Source organism: Taurulus bubalis, assembly GCF_910589615.1.
Source record: "Taurulus bubalis genome assembly, chromosome: 21".
NCBI classification, from domain to species: domain Eukaryota; kingdom Metazoa; phylum Chordata; class Actinopteri; order Perciformes; family Cottidae; genus Taurulus; species Taurulus bubalis.
In genome coordinates, this window is record NC_136609.1 from 11,194,594 (window position 1) to 11,217,163 (window position 22,570).

General features: G+C 43.7%; 1 protein-coding gene across 1 annotated transcript; it reads left to right on the forward strand.

The window, feature by feature from the left end:
* The first annotated feature begins 318 nt into the window (after window positions 1-318).
* Window positions 319-9,273, forward strand: cbsa (cystathionine beta-synthase a). The gene is made up of 15 exons (XM_079236613.1): window positions 319-360; window positions 2,935-3,220; window positions 3,476-3,582; window positions 4,143-4,277; window positions 4,374-4,453; window positions 4,598-4,802; window positions 4,925-5,016; window positions 5,097-5,222; window positions 5,321-5,405; window positions 5,490-5,595; window positions 6,258-6,335; window positions 6,533-6,667; window positions 6,788-6,896; window positions 7,379-7,463; window positions 8,475-9,273. The coding sequence occupies exons 2-15, from the start codon at window positions 2,943-2,945 to the stop codon at window positions 8,606-8,608; spliced, it is 1,755 nt and encodes a 584-aa protein (XP_079092739.1). The 5' UTR covers window positions 319-360; window positions 2,935-2,942; the 3' UTR covers window positions 8,609-9,273.
* The last annotated feature ends 13,297 nt before the right edge of the window (window positions 9,274-22,570 follow it).

Below are 22,570 nucleotides of genomic sequence, written 5' to 3' on the forward strand. Positions count from 1 at the left end.
ATTAAAGCATATTAGCAAATAAAATTATATAAAAAAAATATATATTGGCACCAACATGAGAAGGGCTCAAGATGACGCGTCAAAAGTCAATAAAAGGTAAACAGATGGCGGAGGCAACTTTTAAGGCGTTTTCGCGAACCCTTATTGAGAAATCTGTCCCCTGATTGGTGGAGAAGATCAAACAGACGCCCTCGCTGCAGCCAATCAGAGACGGGCCTAAAACTTTGACCCCTCCCCCCTCGTCCAGTCCACGTGTGTCTTTGTCGGCAGGCGCTCCCTCCGCATTGTTGTACTAGCTGCCCGTGTACGTGGGGGTGATTTTTATTTTATTTCATTTGACAGGAGTTATTAAATCATAAGGTGAGTGAGAATCAACGAGTACCTGAACATACACGCTGCAAAAAATATGAAATCGATGAATCAAATCGCCGTGATGTTTTGTGGCTGAGAGCCTGAATTCTGATGCAACATCGCAGCTGCGTAGAAACCATTTTTGTTGTCAGCTATTTTGGTTTATTTCTCTGCTTGCACTAAACCCGAAACATGTCGTTGTGTGTAATTATGCGTCGTTAATTCTCACGGTTGCGTTTGGACCTTCCACGCAGTCTGCGCTGAACCGTTCATTGTTCGCTTTCTTTTATTCCCTCAATTCATTAATTTATTCTTTTTTTTTTTTTAGTTTTTACATCAGCTGGCTTTTATTTTGACATGCACTTGTCCCGTTACATTTCCACCGGATGTTATGGCTGTTATAAAATAGTGTCGCAGCGAACTTTAATGTGACCTTTTATTTTATTGACACAGCGACGATGTCAATTGAAAAGCCAGATTTTTGTTTCATCAGAAGTCCAAATAAATGTTGTTTATTATTGCAAAAAAGGACTAAAAGCTGCAGATATTCACACGTGAGCTGCTGGAGCCAGTGAATTATTGGCATTTTGCCTTTTAAAAAAAACCCGATTGCTGTACGATACTCTTATTTTCTGTGAATGTATGGCTGTCTCTAAGTGTGAGATCTGCCAATCAGTCAAATATAGTTTGTGGAACAAATTAACTATATTAAATAACAAGAAAAGAACCTAAGGAGGAAAACAAAATCTAAATAGATGATTATCTTTTCTTCTGATTGACTAATAGTGAAGCTTTATAATAGAATAGTATCAGTGTTCCCACTTAGTTTTCCTCTTCTGACAGCTTTTCCTCACAGTAACGTTACACCGTGTGAGCTCCTGACCATGTGCAGGGTTTCCTGCTGTAAGTTTCCTGCTGTTTTACATTCTGTTTTTTTTACTGCCAGCATTCCTGCTGCTTCCATTTGTCCTCCCATTTGTAATGGCTGAATGAATATCTATAGGCTGCCGGTGGACCAGCTGATACTGGGATGCTGGCAGAGCAGTAGTTTGACTCTTTTTTTTAATTGCCTAAACAAATCTCCATCGTTCATCCTGCTCGAGAGCCCTGCACATACCAAAGGAGATTAGACATGCTTCAACATAAGCAGATCACCAAGTCTGATAAGTGGGAACGGTCCATGGATTTGTCTTTAGATTGGATTTGACGGTGCCAGACTCGGATCAGGTGATTTCAGCTCTGTATTGCCTCAGGCTGGTCGGTATTTGAGGATTTGATTCTTGGTTTACGTGTGGCTTGTCAAACAAAACAAAAAAAGAAGTGTATCCTTTTTTAAATCCCCTGCACGTCTTACCTGCCATGCAGCCTGGGCTCAGAGCCGCATGTGCTCTCACAGGAGGATCACATTGCCCCCTTGAACCCTACATGGCCACCAGATATACCACCGTGGTGTTCCTACATCTGCCACCTTAACCAGCAGTAAGGTGTCTGCTGGCTGCAGAGATCTGATCTCATGAAGCCAAGTAACGTGTGTTGGACTGTGTCTTCTTAAAATGTGGACTCATAGTTTACTTAACATTGCCTTAAATAGTGCTTCACTAACTCCAAAGCTTTCTCTCCCACACAGAGCTGTTTATTTAAGAAGATGTTGTTTTTCCGGCGCGAGGGCGTCGTCTGAACTCGGCCCTAGAGGGGTTTTAACAGCTGGCCTCGCTGTGTGCACCGTGTATTAGTGGAGCTTCATCTGCGCCACTTTGTGCCGGTCGGTGGAGAAACCCGGTGCACGCATTAATACGCTTAGAAAACATCTGTCACAATGTGCCAGTTGGTCAGTAAAATGTACAGATGAAAAGAAAGCCCATCACCATTTATTCAGCTACAAATCCTGGGAATTTATTTGCTTTTTTGCTCGATCAAAACGACACAAATGGTTCCAGATTGTATTCCCCTGTCAGATGAGATGACAGCTTTCAAGCTCCACTTCAGTCCTTCCAGAATGAACACTCCCGTTTACCATAATGTTGAACATTTAGTTACACATTTGTCACTTTTACAACATTGGACAACTGGTAATGACCGGTGATTGAGTCCGTTTAGCTTTTCATTCACAAACACGAAGATAATGTGAGGTAGATAAGTACATGTCTGCACATTCAACACAAGCAGTGGGAGTTTTGGGCTCTTAATACACAATATTGATCTTTTTTTTCATGCATTGAATGAATGATGCAATATTAGCAAAAGCTTGATCAGCCAATCTTCTGGGACTTTCTACCACTTTCAGTTCTGTTTTTTCAGACCGCACTGATGAAAGCAGAATCTACTTGACTAACATGTTTAAAATACTAAGTAGCCACTATGTGTCAGAGCAAAGAGGTATATGTTATGAAAACATTACTCATTGGTGTTGGGATGACTCAGCGTTAACAAAAAGAAAGGAGTGGTTTGTTGTTTGTTTTCCACTCGCTGCTGCTTGCATGTGGTAACACATCGATGTGAGAGTTCATTAGGAGCCCTGAACTGCCGCATGGCTAACATTTGCATAAAATGGTTAGATAAACCTATTTCCTCTGCTTTGTCCAGGGTGAGCCATGCCGTCAGTCCCCTCAACCAAAGAAACCGCCGTGTGCCCTCACGCCGCCAAGCTGCTCCCCCACAGCAACGGAGAAAGCAAACTCCGGGAGGGCTCGTTGCTGCTGAAAGGGGTCGAAAAGCTGACCATGGTGGACGCCGAAGACCCGGACCGAACCATTCAGATCAACACCAAGAACGTTGCCGAGAGGAAATGGATCCGGCCCGACCTCCCCAGCCGCTGCACATGGAGCCTGGGAGCCTCGACAGCCGAGTCCCCCCACCCACAAGTCCCAAGGTCAGCTCGGCGTGTGACTGTGCACATCAACATGTGTCTGACATTGGTTATTGTGCATACATGACTTTATTTTCAACCCGTGGTATTTACACACTCACAGGGAGTGGCTCATGGCAAACACACTCTCCGTGCTGGAAAGGAGTGGAAACAAGTGTTATTATCTCAGGCTGGTGGGACCAGAAAGAAAACGAGTTGAGTAAGGTTGTTGCTGTCGCTGCCTCTAAATGGATCTTTTTCCCTGCCTTCTCCTCCCAGAGCCGCCGCTCCCACCATCCTACCAAACATCCTGCACAGGATCGGCGACACTCCCCTGGTTCGCATCAACAAGATCCCCAAAGTGTTCGGACTCAAATGCGAATTATGTGAGTTCACATTGTCCAATCAGACAGCAGACGCAGTAGCAAGCAACTTGCATAGAAGACTCACAAATATACCGTGATGAAAAATACTCAATATATACAACAATACAGTAGAGTGTATTATTTTAGGAAATTAAACAATAAAGAAAATGCAAAGTATGTGCAGTGTATATAAGTAAGTGACTAACTAAACAACCAAAGTGGTGCAAGGGCTGTTAATGTTGAATCTGGCCAGAGGTGATTTATTATGAAGTGTAATGGCAGTGGGCAGGAATGTTTTCCTGCATCGGTCCTTGTGACAGCGCAGCTGGAGCTAGACGTGACTGTTGTTTAATTGGCACCGTGCAAACATTACTACATTTCATTTAGCTGACGCTTTTTTATCCAAAGCGACTTCCAATAAGTGCCTTCAACCATGAGGACAAACTCGGAACAACAAGAATCAAGAAAGTACAATTTCTTTAAAAGTTTAAAGTTAAACTACAAAGTGCTACTTTCCTTATTCAAGGTATCGTCAAAGAATATGTGAGTGTAACGGGTCTTTCTGTTGCGTGTTTTTGCAGTGGCCAAGTGTGAGTACTTCAATGCCGGCGGGAGTGTCAAGGACAGGATCAGCCTGCGGATGGTGGAGGACGCCGAGAGAGCCGGGGACCTCAAGCCCGGAGACACCATTATCGAGCCCACCTCTGGAAACACGGGTAATTATCTGCATGTGTTGCTATGGGGGGCGGGAGGTATTTAAAGGTACAAGTGGTATGTTGTTAGGTTGTAAAACCTCTATGTGTGTGTTTTAGGTATCGGGTTGGCCCTGGCTGCAGCCGTGAAAGGCTACCGCTGCATCATTGTGATGCCTGAGAAAATGAGCATGGAGAAGGTGAGTTCTCAGTCATTTCTGTGACATTGCGTCATTTTCTTTGGACTGACAAAGCTGCTTTGAAACCGTCATAGTGAAATTGAAACTTGCTGTGGCAGATGACCCTCACAAGACACTGGTTTTTCCCGTTTATTCTCTGGACAGGTGGATGTTTTGAGGGCACTTGGAGCCGAGATTGTCCGCACACCCACCAGCGCTCGCTTCGATTCCCCAGAGTCTCACGTCGGTGTCGCCTGGCGCCTCAAAAACGAGATCCCCAACTCTCACATCCTGGACCAGTACCGCAACCCGAGCAACCCTCTGGCTCACTACGACACCACAGCGGAGGAGATCCTGGAGCAGTGTGGCGGTAACAACTTTAACTCTTTAACTGTCCTCATCATAAAATCTTGAAGATTATTGATATCAAAATGTACAGTTTGCTGCCTCAGTAAACCTGGATTCTTCTCGTAACTCCTCCCATCTTTAAAGGAAAGCTGGACATGCTGGTGGCGGGAGCAGGAACCGGGGGGACGATCACCGGCATCGCCCGCAAACTCAAAGAAAAATGCCCCAACATCAAAGTAAGTCAAATATAATATTAATATCACATTAGTGTCTGTTGAGCTACTCGATGATCATGAATGGTTTGCGCCGTCTGCAGATTGTTGGTGTTGACCCAGAAGGCTCCATCCTGGCGGAGCCCGAGGATCTCAACAAGACCGATAAGACCCAGTACGAGGTGGAGGGCATCGGGTACGACTTCATCCCCACCGTGCTCGACAGATCCGTGAGTTCTAGGAGATTTTTTTTTTTCTCTCTCTTATCTCTGCTTTATCTTGCGTTTCCCTGACTCGCACATTACCGTTTCTTTTTTCTCTCTTTCAGGTAATCGATACCTGGTACAAGTCGGACGACGAGGAGTCCTTCAACATGTCTCGCATGCTGATGAGAGAGGAGGGCCTGCTGTGCGGTAAGTGCTCAGGTTCCCGCCAGACGCCTCGGAGAGCCAGAGAGGTTATGAGGTCGGCTCACCTTTCGTTCTTTTCTGGGACAGGTGGCAGCTCTGGGACGGCCATGGCGGCCGCAGTACATGCCGCCAAAGAGCTGAAGGAGGGCCAGCGCTGTGTGGTCATCCTGCCAGACTCGGTCCGCAACTACATGTGAGAATCCCCACATGTTAAATACCCACTCAGTCTATTTCTGTAATGGCACACCTTTTGAATAATGATCTTCAGGTAAAACTGTATGAGCACCTGTTTGTTTATTTGGAGGCTGCAAGTCATCCAACTCTTTTTCAAGCGGTGTTCAGTCTTTATAATTCTTCCATGATTGCGTTCGCTGAAAAAAATATCAAATATCAAAAATATCAGCAATCGCTGGTTGTTGGTCTCGACTGTTTCGGGTTGGAAACCCAACCATAACCTCCACATCAAGTAAAGCAAAGCCTCTTTTGTGTCTCTGTCTCTGTGTGTGTGTGTGTGTGTGTGTGTGTTATAAATAGTGCGACTCAAAGAAAAAAGTGATTATCATAAATTAAAATTGTGGGATTTTTTTTTTTTGGTCTGGAACAGATGGCTGAAAACAGGAACAAAATATTCTTTAGCTACTTTTAGCTTCTCCTCCTGGCCAATCAAAGTAATCTGATCAGCCAAATATATCACGTTGAGAAGTTGGAGAGCTCCTCAGGAAATAAAGAAATGGTGCAACGGTGTGTGGTAACCGTACAGTTTGATAATCAGGGTCATTGCTGATGATTGCAGATCTTTATTGTGTAAACACAGATAAAGCAAGTATTGATTATTAAATGTTTCCCCCCCTGTAGGTCAAAGTTCCTGAGTGACAAGTGGATGGTCCAGAAGGGCTTCCTGAGTGAGGAGGACCTCATGGTGAAGAAACCATGGTGTGTGTGTGTGTGTGTGTGTGTGTGTGTGTGTGTGTGTGTGTGTGTGTGTGTGTGTGTGTGTGTGTGTGTGTGTGTGTGTGTGTGTGTGTGTGTGTGTGTGTGTGTGAGTGAGATCACAGGGCGTATTCTCCTCTTGTGCGAACCTCCTTCATGTCTGGACGCGCATGACCCTCTCGTTCCTCTCTGTTCGCCAGGTGGTGGAACCTGAAGCTGCAGGGTTTGAACCTGTCCGCCCCCCTGACCGTGCAGCCGACCGTCACATGCCAGAGGACCATCAAAATCCTGAAGGAGAAGGGCTTCGACCAGGCGCCCGTGGTGGATGAGGCCGGGTGAGAGTCCAGAGAGAGAAACTGGCCCAACGTCACGCTGACATTCTGCATGTCTCACCCTTTGTGTTGCATTGCGGTGCCTTGTTGTGCTTTAACTTCAACCTGTTTGTGTGTGAGCAGGTTAATCCTGGGCATGGTGACTTTGGGGAACATGTTGGCCTGTATTCTGGCAGGGAAGATCAAGGTGTCAGACCCCGTCAGCAAAGTGCTCTACAAGCAGTTCAATCAGGTCAGGCGCTGACTTTAACAGCTCTACTCGTGATGCTCTCTGGATGTTTCCTAAATGATTTAAAGGATGATATTGGAGACTACATTATTTATTCTGATTGGCTGACAGCAGCAGCCAATGAGACCAACCAGTTTAGGGGAGGATCTCCTGGTGAAAAGGCTTTAAGTTGGACTGACTAAAGAGTTTTATCAAGTCAGGGTGTGAAAAAAGTCCAGTTGGTCTGTTTTGACTGGAGTTGGTCCAAAACCAATTGTAAAACCAGATAAAACTATAATTTAATTTCAAGCAACTATAAATATATAATAAACTGAACAATTTTCCTTTCAGTAAAAGTAGCAGAATTATATTGTTGGCACATTCCTTACTGATCCAATTCATTACATGCCACTTGATCACAAGCTGCTTTCATTTCAATATCAATATTTGTATATTGTTTTAGTTAATGTCCTCATTAAGTCGTTGCCTTTTTTCTTTTTTCATAGATTCGTCTCAATGATAATTTGGGAAAGTTATCCCGCATTCTGGAGACCGACCACTTTGCCCTGGTGGTCCATGAACAGATCCAATGTATGTACATTTTCAAACAGTCACACAAACACTCTTCCTACATTCAAATGCTCTCATTTACTTGAGCTCAGACAAATCTGATAAACTAAATGCTGGTAATTGTCGGTACAATGTGGCCCTTTGTCTCCCCCCAGTGGTAGTGTGGAAAAACACACTGTGGCAGAAAGCAGTGCGAAAGTGCTGTTAAATCAAATCAAATCAGTATAACTCTAAACACTCAGATTAACAGGATTTTATTCACCTAATTTGTGGCACACAATCGTGACCAGTGTCTGTAATCAAAACAATTTGGCTGAGTTTGCATCTGCAGGGTCAATGTCTTTCTCAAGGAAACACTATTGACTGCAGCTCCACATTTTATGATAGAGTTGGTCTCAGCGGGTTGACTTGTCACTGATCCGTCTTCTCGGACAAATGAGAACCAAAGTCCAGCTGCGGAGCCAGCATCCTGAGGAGAAATGTGGGTTTTGGACAACCGTGCCCTGGCGAAGTAGTCTGCAACAAAAAAAGCACACCTCTGCATTTTTGTGTCTTGTGTCATAAACCATCCTGTTCACATGAAGAAAAGGAGATCTCCAGATATTTACCAGATACTTTGATTATAGGGTGTTGCTTTTATTGTTTATTTTTCATTGATTGAAGTTGTTAAATAAGATGAAAGCAAACATATTTATTTACTGAGTCAATTTCCTCTTCTCTTCAGCTCCTGTATTATGACAATAATAATAATAATAATAATAATAATAATAATCATAATCATAATAAAAGCTGCACACAAACTAACCGTGACATATTGTGCAATTGCTTCTACTGTTTACACATTGTATGAGCCCACGTGTTACATTTTTAGATATTGAATTAGTGGCACCACTTTAAATATAAATGTTTTTAGTTTCTTTGAAAATTAAAGCTTTTGGAAGCGGCGGTGACATCTCCTCCAGCCGAGCGACACGCTCTCATATCTTTCTCGTCCTCTTCATCACACTCTCTTCCGTATTGTTCTTTCCCCAGACTTGACGGACGGCTCTCCTTGTCTGAAGCAGATGGTTTTCGGGGTGGTGACGGCCGTTGACCTGCTCAACTTCGTCACGGGCCGGGAGAGGAGAGAGCGATCCATGTCGGAGTCCACCGACGAGCTCAACTGAACGGATCCACACCACTTGTACATTTCTCAGGCTTAAAACAAAGCACCATGACAAGTTTTGTAGATGTATTTTTAACATGGCAAATAATCTTGTGACGGTTTTTGATTGAGGTTGCCTTTTTAAAAACAAAAAAATCTGATTTTAATGTGTGTTTTAATAAGCAAAATATTTCTTGCCACTATGTCAACTTGTTATAGGGTTGCTTCTTATTTTAAACAGTTGATTATGACTTATTATATGTGGGTTTAGTGCTCAAAGGAAATCTTTTGAAGTTTGTAAGTTAGTCTTCTATCAGTCTTGGGTGGAGGCATCTGTGTCGGTGATTTATTTGTCTGAAAAGTACAAGATTGTTTCGCTGTGGCCTTTTGTATCAACCAAACATCAGATATATATGACGCATAGTGTAAAAGCCACATTAATTTCATTTAAAAAGACAAGTAGATAGCTGCTGTATATACGCACATTATCCTTCCATTGCTGCTCATGATGTGTTGCCTTTTCATTTGTGTTGTACAAACACAAAAACTGTAATAAGTGATCTGATTTCTTTAAAATTATGTGGTGTTCTTTCCCTTTTTAATCCAAACGGTGTCTGAAACGTTTTGTATTGTGTCTTTTTTCCTCAATGAATGTGTATGATTTAAATAAAGTTTAAAGGAATTCTTTGACTGCTTTCAGACAATATTTATATCTTAAATGGTGCAGAGATGTAAAGAGACCTATCTAAGAAGGATGGATGGATAGAGAGATTTAAAAAAATAATATATATATATATATATATATATATATATATATATATATATATATATATGGGATAATATAGTTGTGAAATGACAAAAGTTTTAACAGTAATTTATAGTTGTGTTAATTAATTGAGATGTAGTTTTGACAGCAGAATGGCTCTAATGGCCTCGTTTATTAATTTTCCATGTTTATTCTACGGGACGTGAACTAAAAAATTAGCAGTCGTTAACGCGCTGTGTTTGTGTCTGCCATGTGGTTTGTGGCGCATGTAATAGGCTCCTCGTTGTCCCGTGGTGGCGGGGCTTAATTTAAAGGCTATCTGTTTTAATTGTGGAGCTCAGACTCCGCCCTAACACGCTCTCTCTCTGGCACCCGCCGTTGGAGTAAAGGAGCAAGTCCCTTTACGTTGGCAGTAGCCAATCAGCGCTGTCAATGCCGTAGCGATGTATGTGTTGAGTGGTGGCTGCTACGAGCAGGGCTGGACGGGCAGTATGGCGGAGGAGGGCTGTGTGTACGAGTCAGAAGGGCTCGAGGAGCAGTTGGGGAGTTTATTGAGCCGTTACTCAAGTGGTGAAACACGGGCCGATAGTAAACCGTTCTGCTCTGACTTTCGCAAGGTAAGGAGCCGTCGCCGAAGTTGGTGACAGGCTTGTTGTCGTAGAAACGAGCCGTTAGCCGAAATCCCCCTCCCCCAGAACTGGCCGTTACACTAGCGAGCATTAGCATCTGGGCTCGTTAGCATCCAAGCTAACGAGTCCGTAGTCGCTTTTAAAAACAATATATATCGCCGTAGCGCCCTTTAAACAAAACGTGTGATAACCCAGCTTCATATTCAGTCCACGTTATCGAGGCGTCAGAGTCAGTAAATCAGTCACATTTACACAAATGAGTGTTCACTGCACAGCTAGCAAGCTACATCGGCTAACCGTGTGAGCCAGCTAGCAGAGGATTTGCCTGCAAGTTCGCTTAGTACACCGACTGTTTACCAAACTATCGACTGGACAACTTTCCTGCACGTCTGTGACACGTTTGGTAGCCGTTTAACTTGAGCTAATGTGAGCTAACCTCTCACTTACGGTTGTTATGCAATTAGTAGCCTTCGTTATTAAGTATTTGACATAAAGCCCAATCTGTTTTAACCGAATAAACATGCATCTGTACGATGTGGCGTTATAACATGGTTATAACATGATGTCCTCGCACCCTGCAGTGCTCATAATACTGCGAACAAGTCAATGCATCTCGTGGAAAAGAACATTTAAATGCCAATTGCCTGGCATTGTTGGCAAGTACTCGACTGTCACTGAAGAGATTTATGAATAGAGTTCAGCCTAAAGACAAACACTGGGAAATAGTCACGTCTCAAGTTATGTTGACAAATCAGAATTCATATTTTGCTGCTGGGCTAATGGCATGCAACTCAGACTTATTATTCGAGTTTTAGCTCTGTATGAAAACATAGAAAAGGGAATTTCTAGATGTCAGCATTTTTAATGAAATACACTGAAGGTGCAATGCTTCATAATTCGCTGCAGTTTAATCTTGTAAATGTTTCCAGTGTCGCTCAAGAGTGATGTCTTGGATCTCCACCATGAGACGGCAATATAAGCATATTGTATTAGACATTTGACAGATCAATTGTAAATATTGTATACAGGAGAATTAAATGTCCTATTGTAGTTGCACACTAGTCAAAGGGTGTTTAAGGGGAAGATTGCAGACATAACTGTTCAGTCAAAATGTTATCTGCACCAGGTCTCACATCACTGTACAGTGAGTACTTTGATATTAAGCAATATGATAACAGATGTTTGGCTCAGGCATGCAGATTTTTCTTATGTATTAGTTGCTGTAAGTGTATTTGAGGTAGCAATCGGTATCTCTTGGTGTTATCTATCTGGTTGTAGAGCGCCATGGTTTCAAAACAATGGTCCAAATCCCTAAGATATTGTATTGACAATGTTGTAAAACTGAGAAAAGCTGTGAATGGTAATATTTGAAAGGCTGAAAACTGAATCTTTTGCCATTTTTGCTTGAAACTTAGACTAATTGTTGCAGCTCCAATTGGTTGCTATTGGTAACACTGTATAAATGCCAATAGGCTGAACCATATTCCTCTTGCATCACCAATGTACCTACAACTGCAGTTCAAACATCTAATACCACAGTAGCCATGCTAAATGGTACAGACGGTCTTTGTCTTTTGTCTTTTCTTCATGCAGCTGGTGGAGGAGTACGCCTCTCGCTGGCAGGTGCCGCTGCCTCAGCTCAGGATCCTTGAGATAGCGCTCCGCTACTTCGCTCGAGCCTCTACCTTCTTCACATCAAACTGTGATCATGTGCGACACACACTCGGTAGTCTGGCCTTGTAAGTACACAGAACCCTCCTTAATTTGAGTAATTGCCACAGATTTTACTTGCTGCCACAATATTGTTACATAATCGTGCACCAGTCACGATCATGTAAAGTGTGATTGTAATGCACCTCTTAAGATAACTCTGAATTTTCAGTAGGCGATAGCAACACAATGTGCTAAAGACAGAGCGATGACACCAGGCTTTCATATCCTAACTCCCCCTGCTGCCATCTCTTTTTATGTCAAGTAATATCTTCCTTTAGAGCCAAGTTTAGATGTTTTTTGAAATAAAACCACTTCCTCTGAACCATATTTGCTGTGGTTGTGTCTATGCAACTGGTTCACCTTCATGCTAATCCAGTGATGTCTGTGAGAGTTGTGCACGTTAGCAGTTTTACTATGAAAGAATGTCATGTGTATTTTGTAACTAGTTATATCTAGGATCTAATTGGCAGTGGGACTGTGTTGACAAAGGCATTGTTAACATTTCTTGTTGTATTCATTGTTCCTGAACAAAAAGACATGCACATTTTTCTAATTTCTGCCAAAGCACTCCCTTTGCGGTTCCCTGAAGAAAGTAGACATTTTGTACTGGTGTGATCTTGGTCCTGCTTTGTTCAGTTTTTCTCCACTGGCCAAGTTTCACATCAGTTTAATTGTGACTCAATGAATAAAAGCCTTTATTGCCCTTTAGGGAACTGGCCTTGCACAATGTGCCCTTGGAAAAGCACACATAAAACATCAGCCATTACATACGCCCTGGAAAAAAACACATCTGATGTTGATAAGACATTGATAATACACTTTTGTTTTTATAAAACAAAAGTGCTATGAAATATTCTGAGTGAAAACTTTTAAAAATCTATTTTATACACAAAATAAGAATATTCACATAGACAATATGTAAAACCTTTCGTTTTATATATTCGTCAACCAGCTCTGTAATCGTCTTGTATATTTGGGCACTGTTGATGGCAACATTCATGGAATTGAAAGTTGATTGTGTTCCTTGGCTCGAGCAACTCAATTTGTGAGCCAAGCAGAACCCTGGCAAGCTGCCAGCTGTTGACCTTACTCCGTCCATGAATCCTCCATCCTGTGTGCCCGAGGGTTTCCCTCTGCTTTCCAATTAAGTGCATTCCTCTGCCTCTCTAAACGTACCCAATAACTTTAATCTGAGCACTCGCAGAAATGTAGTTCTTTGTCTGGATGTTAAAAAAAAACAAAACTGGCTTTGATAAACATTTTTTTTTAAATGTGAATTTGTAGATAGAAGCTAAACCATGTTGTTCTCCTCACAGGAGTGTTTTTGAGTTGCTGCTGTTCTTTGACCAGAAGGACTTCTGTCAGGAGCCCCTGAATCACTTCACTGTTGCATTTCAGGTGAGCATGATGTGCAGATCATCTCCTCAGGAGAACAGTGCCGTTTATTGATTATACAAAACCATTCAGAACATTACATTAAGACGAGATGGCGGTTCTCTTAATATATTCATGGATGTTTGTCCACATGCTCTTTCAGGAATGTTACTCGGCGCTTGCGAGGTATCAGAATGTTCACTTGCTTCAGGTGGAGCGTTTGGTTCGGGGCGGTGGGCCTTGGGCCGGCCCGGCCTTACAGGCAATCCTCAGTGAGTCCAGTTTACCTCAGAGTGAAGGTAGGTAACATGGCATTATGCACCAGTAGTAGTTCTAACACTGATTTCAAAGGGTTTGACTCTAAAGTGCATATCTAAAAAACTTTACTTCAAAATATTTTGATCCTTATTTTTTTCTGCTAATCGCCAAAGCAGTATCAAAGCAAACCTCTCCTTCTCTCTCTCTCTCCCCTCCCCTTGCCCTTCTTGGCTGCACCTCAGTGGACGGGTGCATCAGCTCTGAGCTGCCGGTGTTCTTTGAGCTCCGGGTGCGCTACCTCTTATCCTGTGAGCGGGTCAGTGAGGCTATGGCCCTGGCTAGGTGTTGTGCTCGGCATCCCCCGGCAGGACAACACGTGTTCTTCCTGCAGGTCTACCTCACGTGGCTTTTCAAAACCTCACAGCAGGACCGCCTTCACAAAGAGGTGGGTGGAGTAGCTGTTGAATGCGGACGACTAGCATGTTTTTCAGAAAAAATGCAAGCGTTTTTGCTTTAGTCTGTTGCAATTGTTGCTTAGCTACCACACAATTATGTATGATAACTATCTGTGACTGAAACTAATGCTTTGGCTGTCCTCTGTTTTTCAGGTGGCCGAATTTAATAGTAAAGATGCAATTCATATCATCTGTAGTTTGGAGTGTGAGGAAAAGGATGAGTTGCTACTAGCCCTCAGCAGAGCCTTCCTCTCCCAGCAGCTGCAAAGGGGTGACATGTACTATTTGTGGTAAGTGAACTTAAATCTGGTGTAATGTCAAGTCAGTTTATAACACCAACTCGCGCCTCCCCTTTTAAGAAAGCATTAAGAGCAATTTTTAACTCTGTCCTTTGCAGTGATCTTGTCTTCATATGGAGTAAACTTCACAGTCGGTTGAACACATCCAAGAAAGCTCTACTTGAGGAGAGTCATCAGCTGATGTTGTCTGCCACCAACGTCAACTCAATCTTCCCATTCATCAGAGCCATACTGCAAGAGGTGACAGATTTCAACTGCTGTGTGTGTATATATGTATTTTTTATCAATTCGAGTTGATTGGTTTGAATTTATATTCAATCTTTTGTTTGTATCTCCCTAGCTGGGTGAAGATGGTATCCAGTTCTGCGTGGAGCTTTGTGCTAATGCTCTGGGGTCTTGCCTTCCCTGCGATGTCATCACCAAGTCCCTAATCTACAAAACCATCACCGGCCTGCTCCCCAATGACCTGGAGGTTTCCCGGGCGTGCGCTCTTCTGATCTTCTTCCACGAACGCACTGTTGAGACCTACAAGCTGGTGTACCTTCTTTACATGCATCCTGATCAGGATTACCACGTGGAGTACAGCCCCATCCGAAATCATGTTCGCTTTGAAACCTTGCAGGTAGAGCACCGTTTAAACAAATCGTGACATTGAAAATGCGGCATGTGTTTGTGGCATTTAAGACGAGCATTGTTGTGGTACCAAAACATTTTCTTTTCTATCTCTCCTCAGGTCTTGAAGAAGGACCTGTATTTTGACCCAGAGTTTTGGAACCTCATTGCTTTGCGGACCAACTGTTTGAAGCTGATGAGCGAGAAGGTGGTTAGTGGTGACCTCGAGGAGATCATGGAGGACAAATGGATCCTGAGCCATTGCGCCAAAGAACCTGCTTCGCGATCAAGCTCATCAGCATGTCGGAAAGGAAGTAAGGGGGCAGCAGCTAAAAAGCGGCACCATAAAGAGGACGGACATCATGACATTGACACCAAGAAATTAAAGGTGAACCGAGGAAAAACACGGCATAATGTTGACCACACCGGAAAGAAGAAAGGCAGCCAAGGGTCATCATTACCTGAACCTTTGAGGCGCTCGTTTTGGCAGCTAGAAAGACTACAGGACAATGTAGCTGTTGGGTACGGAGAACTTCGACGCACTACAAGACTCTCAGAGAAGATCCCACCAAAACGGAGGATTAGACAACCCAGGTGGCTTCTTGAAGACTCAGGAAATCTTGGAGGGAATAAGGTTCTTCCAAAGATCAAAAAGCATGGGTTGAAACATCAAAAGCACCATGGATCCAATGTCGTAAAGAGGTCAGAAACGGTTGAGCTCAAGAACAATGCCAAACACAAACCTTCAGTAAACTCTCTTTTATTGGCAAGAGAAAATAGCCGCAAGCACCAGAAGGAGTTTTCATCGGAGCCCTTCAGATCAGCCACCCTTCCTCAAGTAATCCTTGAGCTCTCCCTACCAGACAATGAACTGTTGGGAATGTTTAATGAGGACAGTTGCAACAGACAGAGAGGTTTCCCTCAAGTGCTTCTCTACAGACCGACAGTGAAGGTTCCTGCCACGTCCGAACCGGCGAAGACTGTGCACCGCAAAGAAGTGATTCTCAGAGCGCGGGATGCAGCCATGTTTGCACAACAGTTGCACTGTTATGCTCGGCGGCCGAAAGGGAAAGGTGTTGGGCCCAATATTCAAGGCTCAGTTTCAACAATCACGCGCTCCTCGGTGCAAGGAAGTCCTCCAAAAGATCCAGAGAGAGAGCTCTGTGACGAACCTGCCGCTGAGACTAAAGGCGGGATTACCCATCACACACCAGAAGCAGCCGAAGTTACAAAATCACTGGAAAAAGTCCCTCAAGCTCAAACTACAAAAGCAGTCTCACGAAAGACATTTTCAGAAAGAGAGCTCTCTGAGAAGTCGGCTGCTGAGATGAAAGTCACCAATGCGTCACAGACATCAGCAGCAACTGAAGTTACAGAAGCCCCAATGTTAGATAAAGTCCTGCAAGCTCAAGCCATGGCTTCAGCAAGAGAGCTGTGTGACGAGTCTGCTGTGGAGATGAAGGTCACCATTGCCTCAACAGCGACTAAAGTGACTCCATCCCCAGGCTTAGATAAAGTGTCTAAAGCTGTTAAAGATGCTTCAAAAACCACAACTTCAGCTGAGGCTTTGCAAACTTCACCTTTGGTCAACAATCAGATGGTTGTTCTTGATAAAATCCCTCCAGTCTTAAATATGGCCAACATTTTAAGCGTGGGAGCTGCTGATCCAACACGGCCTCAAGTTGTTCTCAGAGCTGGGCGGCAAGAACTGAAGTCACTCTCTTCTCAGGCGGAAACTGGCAAAAATCCTGTTGCCCAAACAAAAGCAGACGGCCCAAAGGTGGTCACCGCTGTCGGCAGCAGCCTATCTGAACTGGACGTTACAGATGTTTCACAAGTGCCTTGTGAAATTGACAAAAGTGGAGGAACAAAGGACACTACTTCTACAGATCAGGATGGTATAAATGACATATCTGCTCTGACATTAGTAACAGAAATGGTAACTGATCTTGCGCCTGAGGCACTTGCTCGAGATTTGAAGAAGTGCAAACGGCCAGGTCCAGAGGACGGTACGTCCAAAGAGCCAACATCTGGAACTAAATCCAAAGTTCCTCACAAATTACAAACTACCTCCAGCTGTTCTTTAGTTGCTGATGTCCAAGTGAAGGAGGAGGAAACTCAGGATTTTGATCCAGAAGCACCTGAGAACAGTGACCTACCAGAAACAGAGGAATCCAAGTTGGAGTACTGTTGTACTTTCTGCAACAAGGTCTTTAAGGGAAGTCGTGTTGTAGAACATGCTATGTTCCATTATCGTAAGGATGAGTGCATGTTCTGCGGCACTATGTTCAAAGATGATCTTCTGGCCATGATGCACCTGTCTGACCATATTGAAAAGCTGAAGAGGATCAAGCAGTTAGAAGGTAAAGATGGCCAAGAGACCAAAGATATCTCCACATGTAAGACCTCGGCCAAAGCTAAGACCACAAACGTGTCTTCTGAGCGCCGGAGTAGTGGGAGATCGAGGAAATCTTCAGACATTCCTAAATCAACGAGACTTCCACATTCAACCCCATCTGGGTCCAGACGGTTGAGATCCAATGGCAATCCAGTGGATGAAAAGAAACCAAAGCACCTTCATAGTAAAACTCCTGTTCACAAGGTAAACGGGCATATTGGGAAAAAGAAAGAGCTTGACGGACCGAAAAGGGACACCGTGACCTCGGAAGCTAACGCGCCACTTAAACAGCAGGAGATATCGCGAGAAAGAAAAAAGGATGGAGCCGTAAACTCCAGGTTGCAGGAAAACCAAGATACGGAGATGGATTCCTCTAAAACATCAGCGCAGGCGGTCAAAGCGGTCAGCTGTTCCAAGAAGACCAAATCACTGCAGTTCCTGAAGACAAACGTGAAAAAAAGAAGGAAGGTTGTTGAGAAACATGTGAAACAAGAGAAATTTTGCTGTCCTGTGGAGGGTTGCAGCTGGTTTACAGACCTGTCAAAGAAAGTTGCACTCCTGTACCACGCTCTGGAAGATCACTACGGTGAGGTCAAACCTTTAGAAGTGGCGTTCCGTGTAGGAAACGGCAAATGCAGTAGTTGCATGAGGGTTATGTGGGGTTTCGAACATTTTCAGCACCACGTTGAGAGACACAGAGTCTCTCCTCGGTATCCTTGCCTTCATCAGGGATGCACTTCCAGGTTCAGTACTGGATTTGAAATGAGACGCCACGCCAGGAGGCACAGTCCGCTGCAGGCAGTGTGCTGCGTCCCTGGTTGTTCTCAACTATTTATTTGCCTCTGGGCGCTGAACCTTCATGAAAAAGAGCACTATGCTTCCAAACCCTCCAAACCAAACAAGAATGCATTCAAACAAACGGGTGACAAGCGGGGTAACGTGCCAGATGGAAAGAAACGACCGGATTATCGGCGAAAATATACGACCGCTACCACTACTGTAAACAACACTGAGGGTGTGAAGGCTGCTTGTAAATTAGAAGAAGAAGACACACCAATCTCCTCTACAGAAAAACAAGCTCCTCTTCCCGCCACTGTCGGTGCATCCCTGTTGAAAGAGGAGTCGAAAGAGCGAAATGAGACGAAGGATTTACATGTTTTGAAGAATCTTTCCAACAAGGACACCTCCTCACAGCCCGCTGGCCCTAATCTGAGATTAAGGCAAACATTAAGAAAGGTAACACAAACAACCAAAAGTCACAAAGTCATCTCAACGTTGTTGTTAAAACAGAACATCAAAGTGACGTTCAAGAAGGAGCAGGTCACAGAAAACGCGAGTGGTCCTAGAAGAAGAGGGCGTCCTCCGAAGTTAAAGGAAGCTGTGCATGATGAAAATACTACTGCCGGTCAAAACAATCAAACTGTCCCAGAAAGAACTGCTCAGATCGCAAACCCCCCGAAAGCAGCAGAGAGCTCAAATGTTGGCAACGAGTCAAGAGAAGAAGAGAAGGTCAAAGATGAGGTCCAAACTACAGAAACGTCAATTAACAAATTACAGTCAAAGAAATCGGTGAACAAGCGAATGAAGAACAATCACATTCAAGAAAAGGACATTTTAAATGATAACCCTACATCTTTTATGACCGCAAACGCTTTAAACCAATCAATCAGCGCCACCTCAGCAGACAAAACACACAATCTAACAGGTAAGAAACTACATCCAGTGAAAAAACGCTCCACTTCGAAAGAAAGTCCAACTGCTTCTTCGCACCCCAGCAAGTCAAAGAAGCACAAGGTTACAAATGGCGAAGCCAACACAAAGATAGTCAAGAAGAAATGTCCTCTCAGAGACGTAGAGGGGAATGCAGTGCAGGAAAACACAGACTCGACACAGAGCGGCTCTGGTGACCCAGCGCTCGGTTTGAATGAGAGAACTGCACCACCAACCACCTCAGGAGAGAAAACACAGGACGTAACGGGAGAAAAATCAAAGAAATCCCTCATAAAAACGGAAGGAAGGAAAGAAAAGAATACTCACAGGGCTTCCTCAGACTCAGGCCAGGCAAAAAAGAAGCACAAGGATATTAATAAAGAGGACAAGAAAAGACGGAAAGATGCAAGCCAAACATCTGCTTTGAAAAAGACAGCCAAGTCGAAATCTGTAGGCCAACAGGTTGAGGCTCAAGCCGAAGTCGAGAGCTCACCTGACGTGAAAGAAGAAGCAGCAGATGCACCTCTTTCCTCCGTCCCTGCTGCCACAGCCAGCGGCTTAAACATGACTTCTCCTCCCACTGCCGCTGAAGAGAACACCCAGAAGGTAACGAGAAAGGAAAAATCCAAGAAGTCTCACATCCCCAAAAAGTCAGACCCCAACGGAGCAAGTAAGAAGCGCAAGAATGTTCAGAAAGACGGCGACACAAAGATTATCAAGAAACAACGCAGAGATCGGGCCGTTCAGCCGGAAACGTCCAAAACCGACGTCCGGCCGCTCGCTGAGGTGAAAGCAGAGTTCATCTCTGTGGGCGAAGAGGGGAAACCGGCACAACCTAAAATGAGCATCTCTGGTTACTCCGTCATAGCGAATGGACAAGCAGTTCTGGAAGATGCTAAATCTTCAGTGTTAAAGAACGCTCTTGCAGGGTATAGCAACCGGCCATACATGCGTCCGCCGCCGACCGTGTACCTGGACGAGAAGTACATCACCATGCCGAAGCGAAGGAAGGAGCTGTCGCTTCCCCAGCCGTCTCAGAGGAGCGCCCTGCCTCCTCAGAGGCAGCGGTGCGCCAACTGCTTTTCTACGTTTGACAGTGCCGAGGATCTGCAGAGTCACCTCCAGCTGCAGAAGTGCTCCAACCTCTTCGGCTTCGACTCTGACGACGAGGGTGAGTCTTCATTGGGAAGTTTGAATCTGAAGCCAAATGCTTGGGCGTTAAGAATACAAGACGACCCCGATTATCTATGGTTTTCTAGCTTCTGTGCTGGAAAAAATCCTCTTTAATTATACCAAAACACTTGCATTTGATATTTAACATGTGCCTGAGAGATCCATATATAGACTTCACATAGTCCCACCATTCTGTGGCTGTACTTTTTTTTTTTTTTTTTTTTTTTTTAGTATTAAGGTGTTTTAAAGACTCTTTTGAAGGGCGAAGAGAAATTGTCTCGCGTGTTCTGCGTCATCTTATCGGCCTTTGTAGAAAATCAAATAGACTTAGTCAGTTCAATATCAATCACTGGCATTGAGGCAATTAAAAAAGATCTTCTGTGTAGTCCTCAAATATAGTACACCCCTCATTTTTTAAGTGTCCAGAAAAAGAAAATATATATGTCCTGTATTAAGTCCAGCATGTTCATGGTTTTTATTTGAGCCTAGACCAACAGTCCAGACTCATTGGAATTTTTTTCGCAGGGCTCTCAGGGTCAACAGTTTTGGAAGAAATAATAACAAGAAATAAGAAAACACACTATACAGGAAAGAGATAAAATATGAGAACACTATACATGTGCAAATGTGGTCATATATACAAGGAGGTTATAAGATACAGTTTTTGTTTTTTATTACAGTGATAAATAAATAGGTACGTCCTGAGTGCTGTTCCTATTCAGTTTGTTTTTGCCATCAGTCTGACTGTGGCAGGGAAGAGGCTGTTGTAGAAATCATGAATGCAAGCACAGCAGTTTACTTTGTGAAGCGTCTCTTTAGGTCGTTGTGTCACTATTCTCTCTCTCTCTTTCCTGTTTCAGGGAACCTTCTACCAAGTCTAATAAAGTCGGAGGTTTTGGATGCATCGTAAACCTGCATGGAGCCACCGGACGGACCCCACCTCAGCGGATCGGCGCTCTCTGGACGCCTTGTTCGTCTCCGAGGGGCGACGACGACGGCGTTCGTCCGGAGACTTGAGAACTGAGCGGGTCGCCCGACTTTCACTGCAGCATGTGCCTGTAACACGAGGTCCGGGGTCGGCCAGAACCCACGGAACAGCCAATCCGATACGGGGAGAACTGAACTGAATCCAGTCAGACCGTTGGCAGAACAGATCGTACTGAAGTGCCTGCTCTGGAACCGCCGTGCTGTTTCCAGCTGCTTCACCCGGAACGGAGATTTAGAATTGTTGCTTAAAGTCTGGACTCTTGAAAGCTGTGAAAAGAAGAAGAAACACTGACGCAAGACGACACGACTGCTCATGCTATCACTAGGACACATCTGTTTCACATCAGTAAGCCATATGATGCCATTGTTTGCTTTTTGCACTCTTCTCTTAAGATTTATCACAATTTCTTTCTGCTTAAACTCTCAAAGTGATGGAGACTGTACAACGATTGAAGCATCTTAAAATTCACACTATTTTAACATCTTATGGTTGCATATAATTTTGAAAAGTTGAGGAAATGTTATGTTTAATTCTTGTTTAAATACTAATTGTATTTCTTACATCCCTATGGGCTTAATTAGGTCTGTGCTTGTCCTCGCCTTGAGTAACCAGTAGGGGGCACTGTGCACCAATATGTTAACAATAATGTTTTTCCTCTTGCAAAGCATAAGATGTTATTTGCTGAAATAATTTCACTGTATTTATCACTGGAGGGACTTGAGAAATGGCTTCTCTTCCAGTCACCATCATCAAGCTGTATTTCCTTTAGCAATAACTACGACCAACTACGTGTCCCACTAATATTTTGCCGGGTTTCTGTCATGATCATGTTCAGTTTATCGTTTCCTGGCATTCTGCCTCGTATTATATTTTCTCACTTAAACATAGATTTGTATCTTGACTGAACGGTCCAAGACCTTAGAAACATTGTGATTTATCTTTCCTTTAAAGAGAAAGTAATAAACAACCACAGTTTTAAAGTGTTACCGGGAGGCCGCAGGTTATATTTATTTATCTTTTATTTTGTATCTTTTGTAAATATTTGAAGAGTTTCAATCGCGGATTATATAAAGTGGGTGTCGGCGCTGGGGTTTATATTTTGTTCTTGAAGTAAAAAATAAAACTTATTTCAAATGGCATCGTATCTGTTGGACTGATACTCTCGACTACATCAGAAGCGTGTTTTCATCAGAGGAAGGAGCGGTTCATTGCAAAAGGAGGAAATATATTGCTTCGGTGTGCTGGCAGCAGATAAAACACGGCGGTATTGGACGGAGAATATTGAATTATGTAGACTTGATCACTCACGAGATAAAGCCTCACCTCGTGTTCTTCACGCCAACGTTTGCAATCCACCATGTGAAACTACTTAGAAGCTAAAGCCAGAAAGAGTTGCAAAGGTTGCATTCCCCACCATGTTTAGCCGTGCTATTGAAATATTGGATATGATAGGACATGTTCTTTATTCGAAAAGGAGCTGGAGCCACAGCTGCCTGGAACTTCACGGACATTTCAGGGCAATCTTTTGCACACTGTGTCGCATGACTCCTGTAAGTGAAACCACCAACATGGATGTTAACCCTGCTGAGTGTGGTCTCCTCTTCTGTCC

What these genes read in the sequence shown, in the direction of transcription:
- cbsa (XM_079236613.1), top strand. Translation starts at nt 2,943, where the DNA reads ATGCCGTCAGTCCCCTCAACCAAAGAAACCGCCGTGTGCCCTCACGCC. An exon ending in GCCCACCTCTGGAAACACGG is followed by an intron (nt 4,278 to 4,373) that starts GTAATTATCTGC and finishes TGTGTGTTTTAG; the next exon opens with GTATCGGGTTGGCCCTGGCT. An exon ending in AAAAATGCCCCAACATCAAA is followed by an intron (nt 5,017 to 5,096) that starts GTAAGTCAAATA and finishes CGCCGTCTGCAG; the next exon opens with ATTGTTGGTGTTGACCCAGA.